Below are 20,517 nucleotides of genomic sequence, written 5' to 3' on the forward strand. Positions count from 1 at the left end.
AACATTTCAATATGTTAAATGGTTCAAGAACAGATCAATCATTCATATTGTTTTCAATAGTTTACAATGTGTATTCAAATTTTGTTTTGACTCGCATGTTTCAAAAACTGTTTTATTTCTTTAGAGTATCTACACCTTTGCATACATTGCTGCATTATCAATATCGGGTGAAAGAGTTGCTCGTAATATGAGAACAGCTCTATTTGAATCAGTCATCAAGCAAGATATTGCCTTTTTTGATGCTCATAAAACAGGAGAAATATCTAGTAGGTAAAGTGAGTTATCATTTTGTGTTTTTCTTGCCAGTGGAAACATTTTTTCATAAACAAGATTCTAATTTATTTCTTGCGTTTTTTTTGTAAAGAAGTGATCATTTATCAACTGGCATTTTAAAAATGAAGTATGGGGTGATTATAAATTAAGTTCCGGTTTCCAAAAAGTCTGAAATAAGAACCAATCATCAGAATGCCTTTAAATTCACCATAAACACTCCAAAAACGAAGAAGTTCTGGTTCTTGCTTGAGACCATTTTGAAATTGAAACAAATTATAATTAGTCATTAATGAATAACATTCATATATTTATTGTTTTTGTTGATAGCTTGAATGAATACATATTAATCACCAGGTTATTCTAAAAAAATAAAAATTAATTTTTAATATTGTCATTGCTTTTTCATGATTTTGAAAAATCCAGAATAACAAATATTACAAGGTAATGCCCATTAGGGTCTTGGGTCTCTAAGGTAAGTGAGATGCATTAGATATATTGAATTAAATGAAAACTTATATATAAGACTCACACTATGTCACATTCATAATTTGCTTTCACATCATTTTCCTCTACCTCTTTTCTTTAGGGAATGATTTAGATGCGCTGCACACAGCCTTGTCTATTTGTTAGCTTTTGCTCAAAAAAATTTACCTGATATCTTATGGACAAGGCCAGATCTTGAATCCTGCTAACTACACGGCTGCAGAAGGTGCCAACTGAAAGGGGGGAAGGCAATTTTTTAGGGCACCAACTAAAGGAAAGGGGTGATTTTTTATCACCAAAATATCATTCGCTTACACTTGAAAAATGTCCAGAATCGGCCATGCTCTTGGAAGTGCAGATGTAATATGATAGTCAAGAGACAAGGCTACAAAGCAAAACACATTAAAAAACAATTTGTACTGTGCTGTATGTGTATATTTATGTTTTCAAAATCATTTCCAATATGTGTTAAACATCCTTTGTATTCAATGGTGAATGATTTCTGAATTTTGTTTCTTAGGGAATAAACATAGTGCATGCTGGTTTCCGAATCTGCAAGTCGGCACTGTTACAGATTGGTTAAAAAGCCCGAAATTCAGGTTTTTAACCAAACAATAATGGCACTGACTTACAGAATCTTAAAGCAGCATGCGCTATGTTTGTACCCTTATTTATAAAATATGCTAAAATACAAAGAGAGCTCCATAATTCATTTTTCTCAGACTGACTAATGATGTTCAAGAATTCAAGAGTTGCTACAAGCTTTGTATCTCACAAGGCCTCAGAAGTCTTGCGCAGGTATTCTGACTCATGATCTCAATAAAAATTTATAGCATTATTTAATTTATATCTTTTTACCTGGTTACTATATATGTAAAACGTTACAGTGAATGTCTGAAGTGTTGAATCTTTGCGAAGTTTCCAGTATCTGGTCTTTACAATGTGTGATGTGGCTGGTTACTTTGTGAAGAATAATGTGAACCTTAACACATACACATATACACATTTTTCTTCCAGACCGCTGGTTGTATAGTTTCACTCTATGTGATATCACCTAGAATGACTGCTCTTATGGTTTGTGTCTTGCCTGTTATTATTGGAGTGGGAACGTGCATTGGGCGTGTCCTCAGAAAAATGTCAAAAACAGCTCAATCTCAAGTATGTTTTTCTAGTAATGTTTTTTTAAAACTGTAAATCTTTTTATTTTCCAGTGTATACCTTTTAAAATTTTATTTCCCATGCTGTCTCTCTAAAATTAATTGTAACTGCCAGTAGTGAGCACCAGACCACTACCAATTACATCGCTTCTATCTATCATTGAGGCTTCTCCCATTTTGTGAACGACTCTGCGAAATCTCCCATATTGACTTGAAGCAGAGGGGTCTTCAACCTTTCTCGAGTCGCAAGCACTGTCTTTGCCCATCATCAAATGAAGAGCACCCCTTATGGAAACTTTGTAATACTTATACCTGAAATATACATTATTTATAATCCTTAAATGTAATTTTTACTGGCTCTCTAATTGAAGTGTTGATCAAGTTCTCAACCGCAAAATCGGACACAAGCATTGAGCAGTGTTGGTGCTTTGAGAAGCAACAAGTTGAAGATGGCTGACTTGGAGGGATTCAAAAAGACCCATTTTGTTTCTGAAACACATATTTTTTAATTAAAAAAAATAAAGTTATAAATATGATTACCATAGCTCATTAGTGCTGTAATATCACTTTTATTTTTCGCTGTTATGCTAAAAGTTTTCCGCGTTTGAGAACTGCGTGTAAGTATTAACAGAAATGAGCTATCCGGCAACAAAAAGGTTATATTTTTTAGACTCGAGCATTCATTTTTTGGAATTTTTAAAATGTGTTTGCATTTTTGATTTAAAAGATGGAGAAATTTTATATATAAAAAAATGTATATATATATTAAAAACATAAACGTCAGCAAATCTTTTTTTCCCCTTCAAATTTTCAATTTTCTTTTTGTGAAGAAAAAATTCACTTCAATCGAATTTTTTCAGACAAGTTGTGTGATGCAAGCTATATTCAGCTTCACGTACAATTTTTTCCAGAATTTTATTGCTAAATTTTATGTAATAAATCACTTTTCCTGGAAGCAGTTTCTCCTATAAGACATCTTAAAAATCACCTGAACGTTCAACTTTAAGTGGTGGTGCCCTCTGATGAAAGTTCATTTTTCTAACTCAAAACTTACACAATACTTTAAGTCAGGGCTTAAAGGCTGCTTTTTCAGGGCTTGCTCTCTGAGGGCAAAAGAAAAATTTCTGCAGGGAGAAAAAGCAGCCTGCACATTTGTACATGCAGGGTCTGAAAGGGATATAGGTAACCTCTGGTTCGAGAGGTCTGGATTTGAACATTAGGAGGGACATGGAGTACTAGCTATTCTTTAAATCAACTTTGAACTGCAGGTGTCATTCTAAATAGTTCTCGCATGCATAAAATATCAGTGGCACAATTAAAGTAATCAAATTAAGAGAAATGAAAAATAAAATTTGAGTGTAGGCTACATTGAAATTTTTCTTTTCTATTTAAAAGTGTAAAGAAAGAGAAAAAAATTTGACAAAAATTGCATTCATGGCAAAGGAATATCATGAATACCATTTTGCCCCCAGTGTATCATATATTTTGACAATCTCAATGTTACATTTATGAAGTGTTTTCATCAAAGTATATATGAATTGACAACATTCCCGCAGGTTGCTAGAGCTTCAGCTGTTGCTGATGAAGCCATTGGTAATATCAGGACTGTCAGAGCATTTGCCATGGAGGATACAGAAAAAGAGTAATTATTAATCTTTTTTGATGTTCATTTAATTCAAAAAGTTACTTGACACTATTGCTTCTGTAAAATCCACGTTTGTATACCCCTTTATATTTATAGATGAGTAAACCACATGCCCCTTAACCATCACATTGTAGCAGGAGATTCTCTTTAACATGGATTTGATGGATACTTGTATTAAACTTTTCACTGGTTGGATCAGTGAAAGAAAGACAAAAGGAAACATGCTAATTTATTATTTCTCCATTAAGGGTTTGATACAATATAATTTAGTTTAAAAATTAATTGTGAGGTGTGTGAACTATTAGAAGTAATGTTTGTAAATATCATTAAATGTTATGAAAATTATTACAATTATCTAGTCGTGCAAAACTGCTTGAAACATGTTCATTGAATAATATACTCATTAAAAAAATTATGCAAATGTAGTTTTACAAGTGTAAATTTAACCCTTAATCTGCTCTCATCGTAAATAGATGATTATTGTATTAGCCAGCTGAATCATTTTTCTGATGATTTGTGATACGGGGGGAGAAAGGGGAATTTTTTCCCTTATTTCAGACTATTATTTGCACCATTTTTAAAGAGTATAGCCACTCTAACATACTTTCTACTTTTTTTTCGCAAATGGGTGGACAAGAAAATTGATATAAAAATTCAGTGTATATAATTAAGGAGTGATATTTCCGTTGTGTTTGAAGATTTTGAAATCAAATATTTAACATTCAATAAAATAATTTGATTCACTGGAACCATTATTTTCCCTCTTATAATGTATAAAAGTGTGGCTAAAAAAATAAAATAAATTTTACGTGTTTATCCTCTTATTCGGTATATGTTTACAGAGTTCTGACCATATTATGCGGGGAAAGAGACCAGGGCTTTTTCTTAGAGAACACAGTCTTTAACCTCCTCAACAAAATTTATGAGATATCGCACCTAACTTGATGGTTTTTGGCAGTTATAAGATATCTTGCCTCCTTTTAAACCCTTTTATTTCAACAATGACAAGCTCAGAGACTGTGTCTTTTTTTCCCTCTTCGATCATGTTTTTCACCCCCTTCTCCAACCTGTAGATCAACAACCAGTGAGCAGAGTCAGCTATATTTCACATTTTGATGACAGAGAGAAAGATGGTGTTCAAAATATAACTTTTTTTTTTACCCCTTCCTTTTGGAGTATTATAGGAATTTGCATACCATATAAACAATAGAGTATTTCTCTCCTTGGTTTATTGTTCTTAGAGTTGGAAGGAAGGAAGCCCTATCACATATGCAAAAGTCTTCTTTTTGAAAAAAGATGTGCCATTTTACAGAAGTTTAGTGATTTCCATTGTGCCAGTTATAATGCAGATCAGTGAGATTCATAAAACCATGAAAGGGTTAAGAAGAATCTTATTAATAGAGGCTGCATTATATGTGCTAAAAAAATCTAAAAACATGCAATAAAAATTCTGAAAAATGCAATAAAAATAAATTCTGAAAAATGCAATAAAAATAAATTCTGAAAAATGCAATAAAAATAAAGGTGCATCTATATTTTTAAATATGTTGAAATGAATGTAAATGCCATGAAATCTAAAATATGAAAAACTAAAACAAATTCATCTAATGATGCTGAAGTATGACAAGTATTTAAAAGTGCTGTAAAAAGAAAAACGTTCATAAAAATTGTGAAAATATGCATTTAAAAATGATGAAATGTTCTTTTAAAAATACAGAAAAGCATTTAGAAATGCTGAAATGGATGTTTAAAAATGCTGAAATATGCATGAAATGAAAATATGCTTTTTAAAAATTCTTCAATATGCTCTAAAGGGCATTTATATTATACATATAAGAATTAAGTGCCTAAAAATATGCTCTAAAATGAACAATACTTAATGGTGAAATATTTTCTTGAAAAAATTAAAAAAATTTAATGAAATTTTGAGAATGTGAAAAGATAAAAAAAATAATCTAGACACTAGTACAATGCCTTGAATAGAAAAAACAAACAAAAAAACTAAAGATATGTACTTGTTCTAAAATTTCTGTGATTTTATGCATTTATGTGCACTAACTATAGAAAGTGTTAAAATATGCAATAACATATGCATATAATCCGAGCTCTAGTTATTAAGCTCACGTGAAAATTGTGAATGAAAATATAAATTATATTTAGTATATGGATAACTATATATATTTCCAGTATATTTCACTAGAATATTAACCAGCATATTTGTTGTTACAATAACATTGGCTTTTCATTTCTCATCCTACAGCACTAAAAAAGTTGTGTATTAAATGTTGTTCAAAGTAAAATTACTTGATTTCCAATTCAATTTATTTAACACCTACCATGCAACACAAGAGCAAAAGTTGTATTTATGTCATGACTAGCCAGATAGTTGATCATATAACTGATTCCAATTTTTTTTAGTACCATGTTCATAAGGCTGCATGTTATGATAAAATCAATGTCAGTGTGTGTAAAAATGTTTTTTTTTTTTTAATCTCCTGAAGTTTTTACTTTGAGGAAGTTGAGAAGGTTCGGAAGATAAACAGTCTTCTTGGGATAGGCATCGGTGTGTTCCAAGGCCTCACTAATCTTGCTCTGAATGGTATATCATCTGTCATTATTAGTAGTTTATACTTGCATGTTTTTATGTTCAATTTCTTCCCTCTTTGCTTGCATGCATATATAATTAACTTTATGGTGCAGTAATTATCAGAACATGTTACAAATAATTTCATTAAATAATAGAAAAGAGGTAAAAATAAATTTTTTAATTTTTGAAATATTTTTTTCAATTTCTGCTATTTGGAAATGAATAATTTTTTCATCTTGATGGCATCGTCAAATATGTTCTTTATAACATATTGTTATAAACATAAATTGCCTGGTCTAATATGATAACATGTCTTTATGAGAAGTGTTTGAAATTTATTATCTGTGCATTTTTTTCTTTTTTGTGTCACATTTAATAAAAAGAAAAAAATGCACAGATAATTTCAAACACTTCTCATAAAGACATGTTATCATATTAGACCAGGCAATTTATGTTTATAACAATATGTTATAAAGAACATATTTGACGATGCCATCAAGATATACATATATATAAATATACATATACATAAATATATATATGTATTTTCAGGGTTCCCACTTGTCTTATGTTTTAGTAAAAATATCTTATTTTTTTCCTACTTTCTAGGTTTGGTTCTACTTTTTCTACTTTTTTTTTATCAAATCCTGCCAACAAAATTCATGTAACTGTTTTAAATGACAGAACCATCTTATATATAAATGTGAAAGTATGTATGTATGTTCTTTATACAAATCTACAGTTTTAGATCGATCCTCGCCAGATTTTGCATATATACCAAACAGGTCCGGGATTAAACCGTAGGCTACTTTAAAAGTTTATCAGAGCTGGGCAAATGCCCGAAATGGGCAAAAAAACTGTCGGGCAACAATGGTTTTGGGGCCTCAACAATTACTTGCGGAACGTTTACTTTGGTTACCATGGTTCCCAACAATGCGTTTCAGACGTGAATATATGCCTTTACAATGTTTGTCACACCTTTAATTCTGTTATTATAACAGTTTATTCCTTTATAACGGTTTGTCACTTTTCCAATCCTCCCAGTAATTGAAGAAAACCCGGGAAGCGCTGGGTATTTCAGCTAGCCTATATACAGGGTGGCCTGTAAGTGATAATGCAGCCTTTATCTTATCAACCGCCCATCGTATAGGTATAGTTTCAATTTAAAAAACTCTGGCACAAAGTTAACACTCTGGTACAAATGGAAGAATTCCTGCAGACCCAAGCACTGGACTGATTACGCTCCGAAATGGATTTTACCAGTTGTTGAATTCAGTTCAAGAACTTGCAGACAAAGTCTTCCCAAACATTGAAGAAAATCACCGAAACCATGAGTGGCTTTGTGAGAGAGCGATTCTGGCACCGAAAAATGGCAGTTCAAGACAAGATCAACGAAAAAATCCTAAAAATTATTCCGGAAGACTCCACATCTTACAAATCGGTTGACACTGTCACAGACACAGCGCAGATAGTTCTGTATCGTGCAGAATTTCTGAACTCTTTTGATATTCCGGCTATGTCACCACACAACTTGACCCTCAAAGTCGGAGCACCTATAATGCTTTTAAGAAATTTGGAGACACCGATACTCTGCAATGGCTAGCAGACTCTGCGTGAAGAAATTCCACACTTACATCATTGAAGCAACGATTCTAACTGGATGTGCCAAAGGAGAAGACATCTTCATTCCAAGTATCCCAATTATCACTGAAGAAATGCCATTCACTTTCAAGCGATTACAGTTCCCGATTCGTTTAACTTTTGCCATGACAATAAACAAAGCACAAAGCCAGTTGTTAGCAGTGGCAGGTATCAACCTACTTGAGCCCTGTTTGTCACACGGACAGCTTTACGTGGCCTGTTCGAGTGTTGGTAATCCTAAAAATTTGTACATCTACACACCAGATGGACAAACAAAAATATTGTGTATCCACAAGCAATTACCTAATTAAGTTTTTAATTAAAATATTTAAAAATGAAAGTAATTTTTTCTTACTTAATGCCGAAATATTTTATTAACAAATAATTAATAAGCTATACATTTTTTACGGGGTATCACGCCGCCGGGTATCAGCTAGTCAATATATATTGACAAATTATACAAATGTAGTAGATTGCAATTAATGATTCTGCCAAAGCAGAAATTGTATAGTTTTTCCAGGTTTTTTGGGGTTGTATGTTCACTTGGAGATACGAAGCCCAGAAAATTAAAAATATGAATAATTTGCCGGATTTCCTTTTGAGTTGGATATCCATGTAATAACATTGATTTCAACTTTTTATTTATATCTTCTCAAGCATGAAAATTAATGTCTCCGTATTGTCTTTTGATATTTATTTGCATAAATTAATATAGTTTAGGATGTTTTTAAAATTAGTTATGGGCCCCGTAAAGTGCATCGAAAAAATTCCACAGCTTGAATTAAGCATTTTTGGAAGCTGAAACAGGCAGAGATGGATAACTGGAAGTTCAGGGGGAGGGAATCGAAATACCTAACACCCATAAAAAAAGGGGGGGGGGGGCTATTCATTTCTACGTTTCTTTAAATTTAGATTTGTTTACTTCATGAGTCGCGCAGGACGTCACCATATTGGTTAACTTATGGTTAACATTGAAGAAAACCCGAGCAGCGCCGGGTATTGTAGCTAGTTTTTATATATAAGTGAAACAACAGTTTGCATAACAAAGCAGTTGGATACATAGGCCTATTCTAGGTTTTGTGACTGATGCTTACCCAATAGCATTCAATTGTCTTCTATATTTTTAGGACATGTGCATGAACAATATTTACAAAGCTCTGCAAAGAGCTAGAAATGAAAGTGCTTCATTTGTCAAAAAGGATGATGAACAATAAAAAAAAAAAAATCCCTCTAAAAAAAGGATCGACAGCACATTAAAACCATCCTGTTCATCTTGACTTACTTACATTGGATTTTGTAATTCCCACACATTTTGCTCTGTGTTTTTGTATGTGGTCTCGAAGGAGTACCCTTCTTAAAAAACTTCATAATTTGCTGTGCATTGAGAAAAAGAGTTGGCAGACAGGACTTTGGAAGGCTTCTGGATAAAAAGAATGTGATACATTGTGAGGAGAGTCAGAAAAGAATTATCTGTTGTTGCTAGTATGCTGTTTTGACCCAAAATTGTTTTGGTTACCAAGTCATTTCTGTCATTTTTCTTTGGCTCGATTCAATCTTATACTGAAATAGTGATATTAAAGTTTTTTATTTTTAAATTTTTTCAAAATAAAAAAAAATGAATTTTTGAGTGATTTTTTTTTATTGTGCTATGATTATGTTGTCTGGGGAGGATTACCCATTCCAGTTTTTCTATGTTTTTGAGTGGGAGCCCTGTATAGTTAAACTCCCCATTATATCTTCAGAGTAAAAACTGTTATTAAAAAGACACCAATGAATAAGGCAAATACACGAAAAATACAAAAAAATCTTAATGCATTTCGACATCAATAATGTCATCTTCAGAGAAAAGAAAAATTTATTTCGAGCGGGAATTCTCTCTCTCTCAAAGAAAATTTGTATAGACCAATCGGGTAGCACCATTCTCGAAATGTCCAATCAGGATGCTGCATTAATATTACACACAGGTATGAGCGGGTCCGTTCCGCTCATAATTATTCGTTAATTATGTGAATATAAAGGTAATTAGTTAAAATTGTTAATTTATTTAAATGGTTAATTGTTTAAGGATTATTTTGTATTTAAAAGATTAATTGGAAGGTGACTAGGTAACAGGTGTGGTATTGAGACTTTGTGTATGGTAACTTGGCTTTGGGTAGTTGTAAAGAACACGTGCAGGGCGGCCACGAGTGATATAAGATTATGTAAGAAAGGAAGAACGTGCTTTAGGCCAACTGCCGATGAAGCACAATTCATCTGGCAAGGTATGAAGCTATGAAATAGAATGTAGGATGGAGAATACATGAATAGTGGATGGCAATGTGGGATGGAAAATACATGAATAGTGGATGTCAATAGATTCGGGACCTTCACTGAAAGGAAGATGCAATTTGAACGCAACTTGAAAAGAAAGAGAGGGTATTGAAGAGTGAGGATATTAGAAAGAGATCGAATCGTCATGTATAGGTTACCCTTAAGCAAACTGTTGGTACGACTTTCACACGGGTGTATAACCGTCACCTGGCATGCTCAAGGCGTGGTGACAGGAGAAAGGTGTTTTTCTAAAATACGTGAATAGGAGCTGTCATGGAATGAGATTCGATTCCTGAGGCGTAGGTGTGGAGAAGTTATGGAGAGCGAGAATAATGAAATGGTGAAATTAATGAATAGTAAGGATATTGCTCGCTTTTAGAAATGGATGTAAGAGAGGAAATATAAATACAAAGCGGCATTGCCAATTAGAGCACCTGTGCTCTGCTTGTAACATGGGGGTCGCCTTAGGTATTGATATGAAGGTGACCGGTGCACGTAGGCATTCTGATTATTTAGGAAGGGGCGAAATTTATTAGGGATGAATAGCACCGATCTTCTCCGGAATGGTCACGCGAAAGTCCAAAGTCCATTGCCCTTGCTTGAGGCCTCAAATTAAAATGTAGCACGGAAAAAAAAATGAGAAGACGAGCGAATCCTGGGTGCTAAGGAGGAGCCGGAGAGGATGTATAATCAGGAGGCCCGATGATGAAAGGAGATAGGAAGAGGGATATAGTAAGAGAGATATAGAAAGTGAGAGATTGAAAGTGAGTTGTAAGTTGGAAATGGGTTTCGACAGAGGATATGGGAGTTGAACAGTGGTTTTGTGGAGAGAGAGTCAGACTCGATATATATAGTAGAAAGTCGCAGAATATGAAACGTCTGGAGTACAGTGTGTAGGTGCCGAGTGAAAGAGTCGCCATAATGTGCGGGAGCCGCAGCTAAGTTGGCAAGGAAATCACCAACGATGACCGGGGTGAGTATGCTTATCTACTTTTCCTGTGACCTGAATGTCCAGTAAATACTTAAAATGTTACATGTTCTCAGATGCATCAATACCTTGACTCACCTGTCGGGAGTGGTAATATATATATATGATTCGTAAATTGATATAGGATACATCTATATCAATTGACTTTCACAATACCTTGACTCACCTGTCGGGAGTGGTAATATATATATATATATGATTCGTAAATTGATATAGGATACATCTATATCAATTGACTTTGGGTAGTTAATGTTAATGATTGTAATTGATATTTATAAATTAAATAAATTTTTCTATACTTTAACTTGCCTCCGTGCGTCTAATAAGTGGGTTACGATAATTTGTCTTTATATGTCTATAACACAACGCAAATGTACGATCGAATCTTGAGAATTAATAATTGATTAAATACATAGTTAATTAAGCAAAAGTCAGCATGATGAGCGGGCTGACACAGGCTCACAGCTTCATTCTGACCACGGTGTTTGAAGTGAACAGACATACTTTTTCTGCTTAGCAAATGAGCATTAAGATTTGGTATCCAACCCAAATAGGAAACTCTGTCAGCGTGATTAGTGGTAAAAAATTTTCTTCTGAAGACAACACTCATTGGTGTCGAGATGCATTAAGCTTTTTTTGTGTTTTTTGTATATTCATTGGTGTCTTCTTAATATTCTTGGGCAAAGTTGATCAACTGTTGCATAAAAACTGTTGATAATATGGTCAGTAATTTTATATTTTCATTATCTAGTCTTTTAGAAGAAATTTTTCAACTAACAACTGACAGGGACTGAGTAGAGTGGTCACACTTTTTTGTACTTGTTTTTATCGTCAGTGTTTTAGAAATTTTTATATGTTAGGAATTGTGCTTGGTGTCTTGTATATTGGCGGATCTCTGATGCATTCTGCTGAGATGTCACCTGGCAATATGATGTCATTTCTAGTTGCAACTCAGACCATACAAAAGTAAGTATGGTGTGTGTGTGTGTTTAAAGAGAAGTGTGTTACTTTAATCCACATTTAATTTTAAATCAAAATAAAAATTCAAATTTTCTTTTTCTAAATCCTGGTTTCCCAAACATTTTTTCTTCTGCAGTCCCCCCTCCTTCTTAGAAATAAATTTTTTTTTATCATCCCCCTTTCTGAGCGACCATATAGGATCCTATATTGTATCCATAACTATTATCGTTCTCCCAGTACATGCCATTGCTCACTTTTGGAAACACTGTTCTGTACTGAAGAAACTGAAAATAAATTTTTAACTAAAACCATGGTAAAAAAAGATGGTAAGTTACCATTTTAAAAACGTGTTCAAATATAGTAAATTTTGAATTTCCAAAGAGGAAAATTCATGTTTTAACCCCTTTAAGTCGCATTGACAACATATTTGGCCTTCTTAAAGGCTTCTTACTTAAGTATTGACAAGCCCAGGTGCTTTGTAAAGTTGATTTCTCAATGCTATACTTTTCCCTATATTCCATACTTTGCACCTGGTGAAAATCAGAAGAAAGCCTTCTTAATTAATAAAGCTATGGCATTTTTTATAGGCTGTTTATTGATTTCTGCTATGCCACTTAAAGGGTTAAGTAAAGAAGGTGCAAAGATAATTTGTCCAAATAATTTTTCTCCTTATAGAGAGATTAAACATTAAGACTATTGATTTAAACTGTTATAAGATAGGTAAAATTTTGTAACCAAACAGTGTTCACACATCATAATTATAATTTTTCCTTTGATAACAAGCAATGAAAAAAATTGTTTCAGAATTTTTATTTTATTTCACCCACTTAGGTCATTGGCTCATTTGTCAACGTTGTTTGGCATGTTCGTCAGAGCGCTCGCTGCAGGAGCTCGGATATTTCAGGTATGCATAATTCAAATAGGGCCCCAAAACATTCAATAAAAATCTGAAAATCTTCAAAAGTTTTAGTACTTATGTTTCAAATTATTTTAATATCTGAAGGGATGTTCAAAACGTATATATTTTTTTATCTACTATGTATGAAGATAGATAATTTTAATGGAGGACACCAGTATCGATTGATGAGGAACAACGCAAGGTTATGGTGTTGCAGGGAATTTTTCTCTAATAGGGTTGTTAATAAATGGAATAGCTTACCCCCAGAGGTAGTAAATTGTAACACAATTGACACGTTTAAAAAGAAACACGATAAACATGTTGGGGTAAATCCAGAAGCTATCCATACTTAGAATAAGACAACCATAAGTATTCTTTATGGGCATTGTATAATATTTTATCATGTGTATATATTGTTTACAATTTTTGTTAATTGCATTTTTAATTGGGTTGCTGTATTTTTGAAATATGACATCCGTATTTGTTATGGGCATCTTATTCTCAGCCACCTCATTGGGCATTTTGCCCGTTGTGGTGTTTGTTGTATTTGTATTTGTATAATGCATGCTTGAATGTTTGTTAATTTTTCCGGTATTTCTCAGAATGAAGTTGGCAGTGAGAAAAAACATTAAAAGCGCCAGTGAGATCTTAAAATGAGTACTGTAGCATGTACTGTATATTTCCATCAGATTCTATCATGATACCTGCTTTTTATTTATTTTATTTAGATTTTTTATTAGAAAGCATTGATAAATTATGTCAGTTATAAATGCTGAAATGCAACTCAAGGAATGAATGTTTGAAACTAAAAGAACAATGTTTATTTGATATTCTTAGACTTATTGATTATTGTTGAAATTTACTCTTCTCAAAATGAGAAATAACACCTCAGTTGCATTACAAGATTAAAAATTATATTTCTGGAAAAAAGAGTCAATTGCATTGTTCATGCACTTTGAATTCTATGTCGTACTTCACACAAAGGTTTTACTCCTAAAAATTGCTCTACTGTTCTTAGCAACTTTTTCTATATGTGTTGCATATTGATTCTAGTTTTCCTGGTCTAGTATATCAACCTTACTCCTTCTATACCAATTGTTGGAGGCGATGTTTTAGAAACTGATCAGATCAAAGGAGAAGTCAAATTCAACGATGTCAGTTTTTCATATCCAACAAGACCGCAACAGGTATTTTCTTTTATGTTTTATAGGTTTGATAAATGTTGCGAGCAAGTTTTTGTGAGCAAGATTTTAAAGAGTTTCATTAGATGCTATAATCCAGATTTTTACTCATCGACAGGTTGTTGTTGAAAATTTCAGTCTCTTGCTACCTCCTGGAAAGATGGTAGCTCTTTGTGGCTTGTCAGGTGGAGGTGAGTCTGCATATCTGTGACCATATGTCCGTATTTTTTTCCTTTGCAAAAGAATCAACAAAATCTTGTTTTTTACTTATCCCTTTGACCAAGAGTCCTATGCTACAGTCCAATTCAGGCAACAGAAAAATTTTATATTTGCAATTTGAGGATTATATTTTAAACACTATTTTACAAAAAAAAAGAAAGAGAAAATAGTGTTTTCTTTTCCATGAAGGCTGAATCGAGTCTGTTTATCTTTTTTTAGTAATATAATGCACAACATCAAAGGAAACTATTTCAATTTTTGGTGCATTTTTCTGAAATAAATTACATGGCTATAATGATTATCCAATATCCCACTGTCAAGGGGTTAATATTGGAGAATTCGGTACAAAGGTGCATGCAATTAATTATTACAATATTATTATTTTCTAACCTGATGCATTTTCATTGCTATTGATTGTATTATAACAAAATGAAATATATAATTCTCTTAAGAAGCTATTTTTTTTCCAAACGCTCGATATAACCACCTCCCAATATAAAGTTTTTTTTTCCCATGGAATAGGAAGGTTGAGTCATTATAACGAATGTTGACTTCATTAGTTATTGTTTTCCTGTTGGCATCAGCAGGTTCATTACATAGCTGAAACCAGGAAAATTGTATGTTCATCATCTCAAAAGAATTGTTATAGCAGTGTTAAACTGTATAAAACTCATTTTTTTATTTTATTTTCTTTCCTAATTAAACATTTGAAACAAATATTAAAATACTGTATTATTTGAATAATTTTGAAACACATGGTTTTTATTGTGAACCATCATTTCACAAATGATAGACAAGCTTTAAACAGTGTATTTAGCACTTTTAATGATAGAAATTGTTAAAATAATTTATACATGGTTCAATGTAAAATTTTAAATGTTTTTTTGTGAAAAAAAGCATTTATTTATTGTTTCATACTTGATGTATGTGCAGTACATTTCATTTGATTTGCTAGTTTTGACATAATTTCTCATATATTTTTGTGTTGATATCATTAGTGTGCTAAAAGTTAAAATAAGAATTTGATGCCTCTTAGGCCGGTTGTTTATGCTTTGTATTTTATTCAGGTAAATCTACAGTGGCAGCACTTCTAGAACGTTTTTATGATGTTAGTGAAGGTTCAATCACAATTGATGGCACTGACATCCGTAAGATTGATCCAAGTTACCTCAGAAGGGAAGTCATCGGCTACATAAATCAAGTAAAATATGAATTATTGAAACACCTTTTTGTTGATACTATGTATATACTGTATGATTATATTGTATATAGATTTTTTTTATGATTTAAGTGTAACTTATTTTTAATGTGTTTGGGAAGGAACCTGTTTTGTTTGCAACAACAGTTATGGAGAACATAAGATATGGAAGACCAAATGCTTCCGACAGTGAAGTAAGTTTTGATATTTGTATTATCTGTGTTACAAGAATTTTTATGATGCAAAGAAACTCAAAATTAATCTTGTTGAATTGAACCATAGTAGTTGTGCATAGACTTTCATATCTCACCTTGTAAACAGCTCATCAAACGATGGAAATGGTTTAAAAACATTAAATTAAAATCACCTGTATAAGTTTCATTGAAATCGGATTCTATGTGAAATATATCTTGTAAGCAAAACTAATTCTATGCTGCATAAAATACCCTGCAATGCATCATGCTTAGCAATTTCTGTATGAGTATTAATATTATGGGGAAGCAGAACAACTCAAAGAGATTGCTATTATTTTAAATGGAAAAGTTTGCTTCTAGATACAAGTTACCTTTATTAACAAATACAATTTGTAACTCTAGCTATCACAGTATTGTGTTTTTCTGGCTTATCCGCCATGGTATTCATTTTAAAAAAATAAATTTTAGAGGCTTGCTGCACATACATTGATATAATGGCATTGTTAAATTTTGTTTAAACGAACACAATCTCTCTCTAAGAAATTGACAGTGAGCAGCCCTGTATAACAAATCAATCAATTAAATTTTATTTCAAATTCAAAATTGGTTCTGAGTGTTTAGCAAGCATTCCATAACAAATATTTGGTTGTAGAATACAAGAAAAGTGATTATGTAAAAGTTAAATTCTATCCTGGGAAGTTTCATTGCTTGTGTTGAGCTCACAAATATATTTAAATATTTTTTCGACATTGTGGTGAATATGCCCATGCAGTACTTATTGCAAGAAATACATTGATAGTTTTGAGGAAAGAATTAAAGATCCATATTTGTTCATATCAACACAACAATGAATAGAAAACTTTTTTATTTTTTTTAAGAAACTCAAAAAATTTGTTTTCTGATTCTTTTTCTACAAAGCTCATTGAAAAACTTCATAAAAATTTATTTAATTCTTATCAAATCTTCACTTGTTATTAAATTTACTTATATATTTTTTGACTATTCATTGACTATTCTTTCACAGAATTCATATACTGTGAACTATATGATGATACTTGAAGAAATGTATTGTTATAAGAGATTTATATATTGTTCTACAGGGCAATTCTAAATTCATGGGACAAACTTTAAGAGGGGATAAGAGACACCTAAACAAGCATTTTTGGTTAAAGAAGGTGTGGTCGAATCACAATAGAAAAGGGGGGGGGGGTGTTAGAAGGTTTATTTAATGAGTGCACAACAGCACTTCACCAAAAGAAAAAATATTTTTCTGGCGTATTCGCTGTGATATGTATTATTAGTCATTCGAGGGGTGCAGGGGGTTGTAATGTGGTAGACTTCGTCATGGTGCAACCTGGGTAACGTAAAATCTACTACAAGTCATTGTACTGCTTGTCACTGCAAGAATTCAGAGAGGGACGAGGGGGTTGACCACACTCCTCCCAAGAGCTGAATAATATGTGAAAAAAATTGTTGTGTCCTGTATTTTACAGAGCAGTCAAATGAACCTACACAAAAATCGCTTCTTAACACTTTGCTCTGGATCTGCGCCTGGTTTGTCATTGTTTGGCCCAGCATGACTTTGATGATCTGTGGCGAATAAAAACCAAACTTTGGTTCAAAAAAGTTTGGTTTTTTGGTGCATATGCATGGATTGAAGTTTGGTTTTTATTTGTGTGAAGACCATCAAGGTTATGCTATGTCAGGCAATGACAGTGTATAATGTCTTGTGAAAAACCTATAACTTTATCTTGTGGTAAAGTTTGTATTACCCAGGTTGCATCATGAGAAGGCCTACCACATTACATTCCCCTACACCCTCGAGTGGTTGATAGCACATATTGTGGCATATATGTTGGAAAATATATTTTCTTTTGGTGAAATACTGGTGTGCAGCCCCTAAAACACCCTCTACCATGTTTGCTGTTGCGATTCAACTACACCTTTTATGACCATAAATGCTTGTTTAGATGTCTCATATTACCTTTTAAGTTTGTCTCATGAATTTATAGAATTGCCCTGTAGATTGAATATATTAGTACTATGAAAAATGCATCGTGACCAAAGAGTAATATTGTTATTTATGCAATTATAGTTATGGAGGGTGTCCTTATATAGGTTTTTCACTGTATATATGAAGTGGATGAAATGTCTATTTGCTTGAACCTAAGAATTACTGCATTATAGCCTTTTTAAAATGCTTTGTTGATCATTAATCTGTAATTATAATTTATACAATACAATACAATACAAATACAACGCCACAACAGGCAAATTTGCCCAACGAGGTGGCTGACTTAAGAACATCATGGATCCCCGAACCCTTTTTTACCCTACCTACGAGCCCTACCTACTACTGCTACACCACACATGCACCCCGCCCACAACCCCTCGCGGAACCCCCAACGAATTGGTACATGCGGGAATGTGCGTGTACGTGTAGTGAAACCTGACGTGAAGTTTTTTTTTGTTTCTCTGTAATGCTTGTTATGTGTAGTGCTGCCATCTGCCACCAGTTTTTCAAACTATGAGTGAAGTGTTATGATTGAATGATTTTTCGTTGTAGGACTGTTGCTCTCTGTGGCGAGACTTTTTAACGGGGAGATCGGTTCGCATTTGCGCCTTGAAGTTGGGAACCACAGAAAACCAACTTCAGCCGACCACCACTGTGGGGTTCGAACCCGGATCCTCGCATCGCGAGTCCGTCACTATAACCACTCGACCACCACAGCGGCAACCTAATCAACCCTTATCAACCTAAGATTAACAGATTATGAGACAAATGTCAATCTAGCAAGCTTTTTCATTTGTAACTTATTACAATGTCTTTCTTTGAGGTTATTGAAGCAGCGAAGCTGGCTAATGCAGATGAATTTATACGGGGTTTCACTGAGGGTTATGACACACTCCTGGGTGAGCGTGGAGCTACTGTATCTGGTGGTCAAAAGCAGAGAATCGCAATCGCAAGGGCCCTGCTTAAAGACCCAAAGATTTTGGTTCTTGATGAAGCCACAAGGTGAGAGATAATGGTGGTCATTTGAAAATCACTTGTACTCACACTGAAAAAAAAAATTGCTGAAGAAAATAACTTATAACATGCTTTTCTCATCTTTATTATATAGTTTTGTGTTTATATATATTTATTATTTTTTTGTAGTGCTTTGGATGTGGAATCAGAAAAAGCAGTACAAGAAGCACTAGACTATGCCTCCAAAGGTAAATATATTAGTTTTTTTTAAAAATAATAATTGCTTATTGCAGTGGTTCCCAACCTTTTTGATTTGGGGAGCCTCTTTTGGAATCAATTTGTACAGAGGAGCCCCTCTGGCTCTTTTTTTGTTTTATTTATCAAATTTACTGAGTTATTTTAATTTGGGCCCCCAGGAAGTTTATATGAAGCACAGTTTGGGAACCTATCGTATATGAAGTTTGAAAGTGATTTTTTGTGTGATTTCTTAGCACGGAACTCTTGACAATCTCTATATTGGACAAATTGTTGCAATGTACTAGAAGGAATACTTTGTATTCATAAAACGGATTGAGAAGAAAAAAAAAAAATCTTCATTAATTTTTAAAATCAATATTTTAGTAAGTTTTTCATTAAAGAAAAAAAAAGCTTGTGGTAGAAAATGTTGCCCATTTATCAGTTGATAACATTATAATATTATAATGACAAAATAGTATTCCAGTGATACCTTTTGCCTATTTTTTTCAGGCCGTACTGTTCTGGTAATTGCTCATCGCCTTAGTACTATACAGAATGCAGATATAATTGCTGTAGTTTTGCATGGACAGATAGCCGAAGTAAATCAATCAATCTTTACTATTGTTCTAGTTTTTGTTGCATGTATTTTGTGTAATTAATGAGTTATTCAATGATGTGCCCAACTTTTTCTAACCTACGGTCGGTGTGGCTTTAGGATCATGCAACCTATGTAGCCACACTTTCCCTGTAATAAGAGGGGCACCAAATCGGGGTGAGAAAAAAAAATGTAAAAGAATTTTAACAAAATTCAGAAACTATGGTATTGATCAGAGTTTTTTCTAAACTTTTCTGTCTTATTGTCTTCCACTTTTACAGAAAAATAATCATTGTCATAACCCATTTTTCTGAACAAACACATAAGTTCCATTGTTGTATCTGTACACAATACTGAAATTCAGGCATCTGCAACTTTCAATCCTAATATCAAAGAAGGATGGCAGCACCATTATGTAACAAAACATGCTCAATTCTGACATCATAAATATATTAGGCCACACATATACACCCACAACACGTTCCGATATGCACCAATCAATTAAAAATTTGCCAGAGGAATGTTACAAGGTTCATATGTGGTCAAGTAATAATAGCAGTGTTGTTATACAGTATCTGTAAATTTCATCACCCTCTAACTTGTTCTATTGCCTCTCAGAGGGGCTATATCCCCTACTTTGGAGAACACTGGTATACATGTAGAAAGACATTTTTGTATGAATTGCATTGGTACTAAATAATTATTTCTATCATGTGCTTTAGATCGGAAATCACAAGGAATTGTGCAGGAGAAAAGGTTTGTACTGGAATCTGATCAACCAACAGCAAACGGAAGAAGAGAAAAGACTGCTTTTTGAAAGAACCCGTCCGCCAACTGGCTGATCCTCAGATTATTAGTTCAATGACAGCAAAAGAAATAAAATACATCCTTCAAGTTAATTTTGTGTGTGTTGCGCCTTCATGGAATGGATTGTTTTCTAGGAGAAAAATATTTTGAAATATATATACAGACTTTTTTGTTGA

The 20,517-nt window shown here is 33.1% G+C and overlaps 1 protein-coding gene across 1 annotated transcript in view; it reads left to right on the plus strand.

Moving 5' to 3' along the window:
- LOC149087799 (mitochondrial potassium channel ATP-binding subunit) overlaps positions 1–20,517 on the plus strand; it is a 31,902-nt gene extending 11,385 nt beyond the window's left edge. The window contains exons 5-19 of the mRNA XM_089231716.1: positions 125–270; positions 1,479–1,554; positions 1,774–1,914; positions 3,470–3,555; positions 6,060–6,157; positions 11,945–12,050; positions 12,876–12,948; positions 14,010–14,129; positions 14,242–14,314; positions 15,410–15,543; positions 15,663–15,734; positions 18,572–18,750; positions 18,892–18,950; positions 19,450–19,538; positions 20,257–20,517. Of these exons, the coding sequence (XP_089087842.1) occupies positions 125–270; positions 1,479–1,554; positions 1,774–1,914; positions 3,470–3,555; positions 6,060–6,157; positions 11,945–12,050; positions 12,876–12,948; positions 14,010–14,129; positions 14,242–14,314; positions 15,410–15,543; positions 15,663–15,734; positions 18,572–18,750; positions 18,892–18,950; positions 19,450–19,538; positions 20,257–20,376 (1,572 nt within the window). The 3' untranslated portion in view covers positions 20,377–20,517. The remainder of the gene's footprint in view (positions 1–124; positions 271–1,478; positions 1,555–1,773; positions 1,915–3,469; positions 3,556–6,059; positions 6,158–11,944; positions 12,051–12,875; positions 12,949–14,009; positions 14,130–14,241; positions 14,315–15,409; positions 15,544–15,662; positions 15,735–18,571; positions 18,751–18,891; positions 18,951–19,449; positions 19,539–20,256) is intronic.

Source organism: Pholcus phalangioides, unplaced genomic scaffold (genome assembly GCF_987345545.1).
Source record: "Pholcus phalangioides strain wild (caught in Gottingen) unplaced genomic scaffold, Ppha-v1.0 ptg000004l_1, whole genome shotgun sequence".
Lineage (NCBI taxonomy): Eukaryota > Metazoa > Arthropoda > Arachnida > Araneae > Pholcidae > Pholcus > Pholcus phalangioides.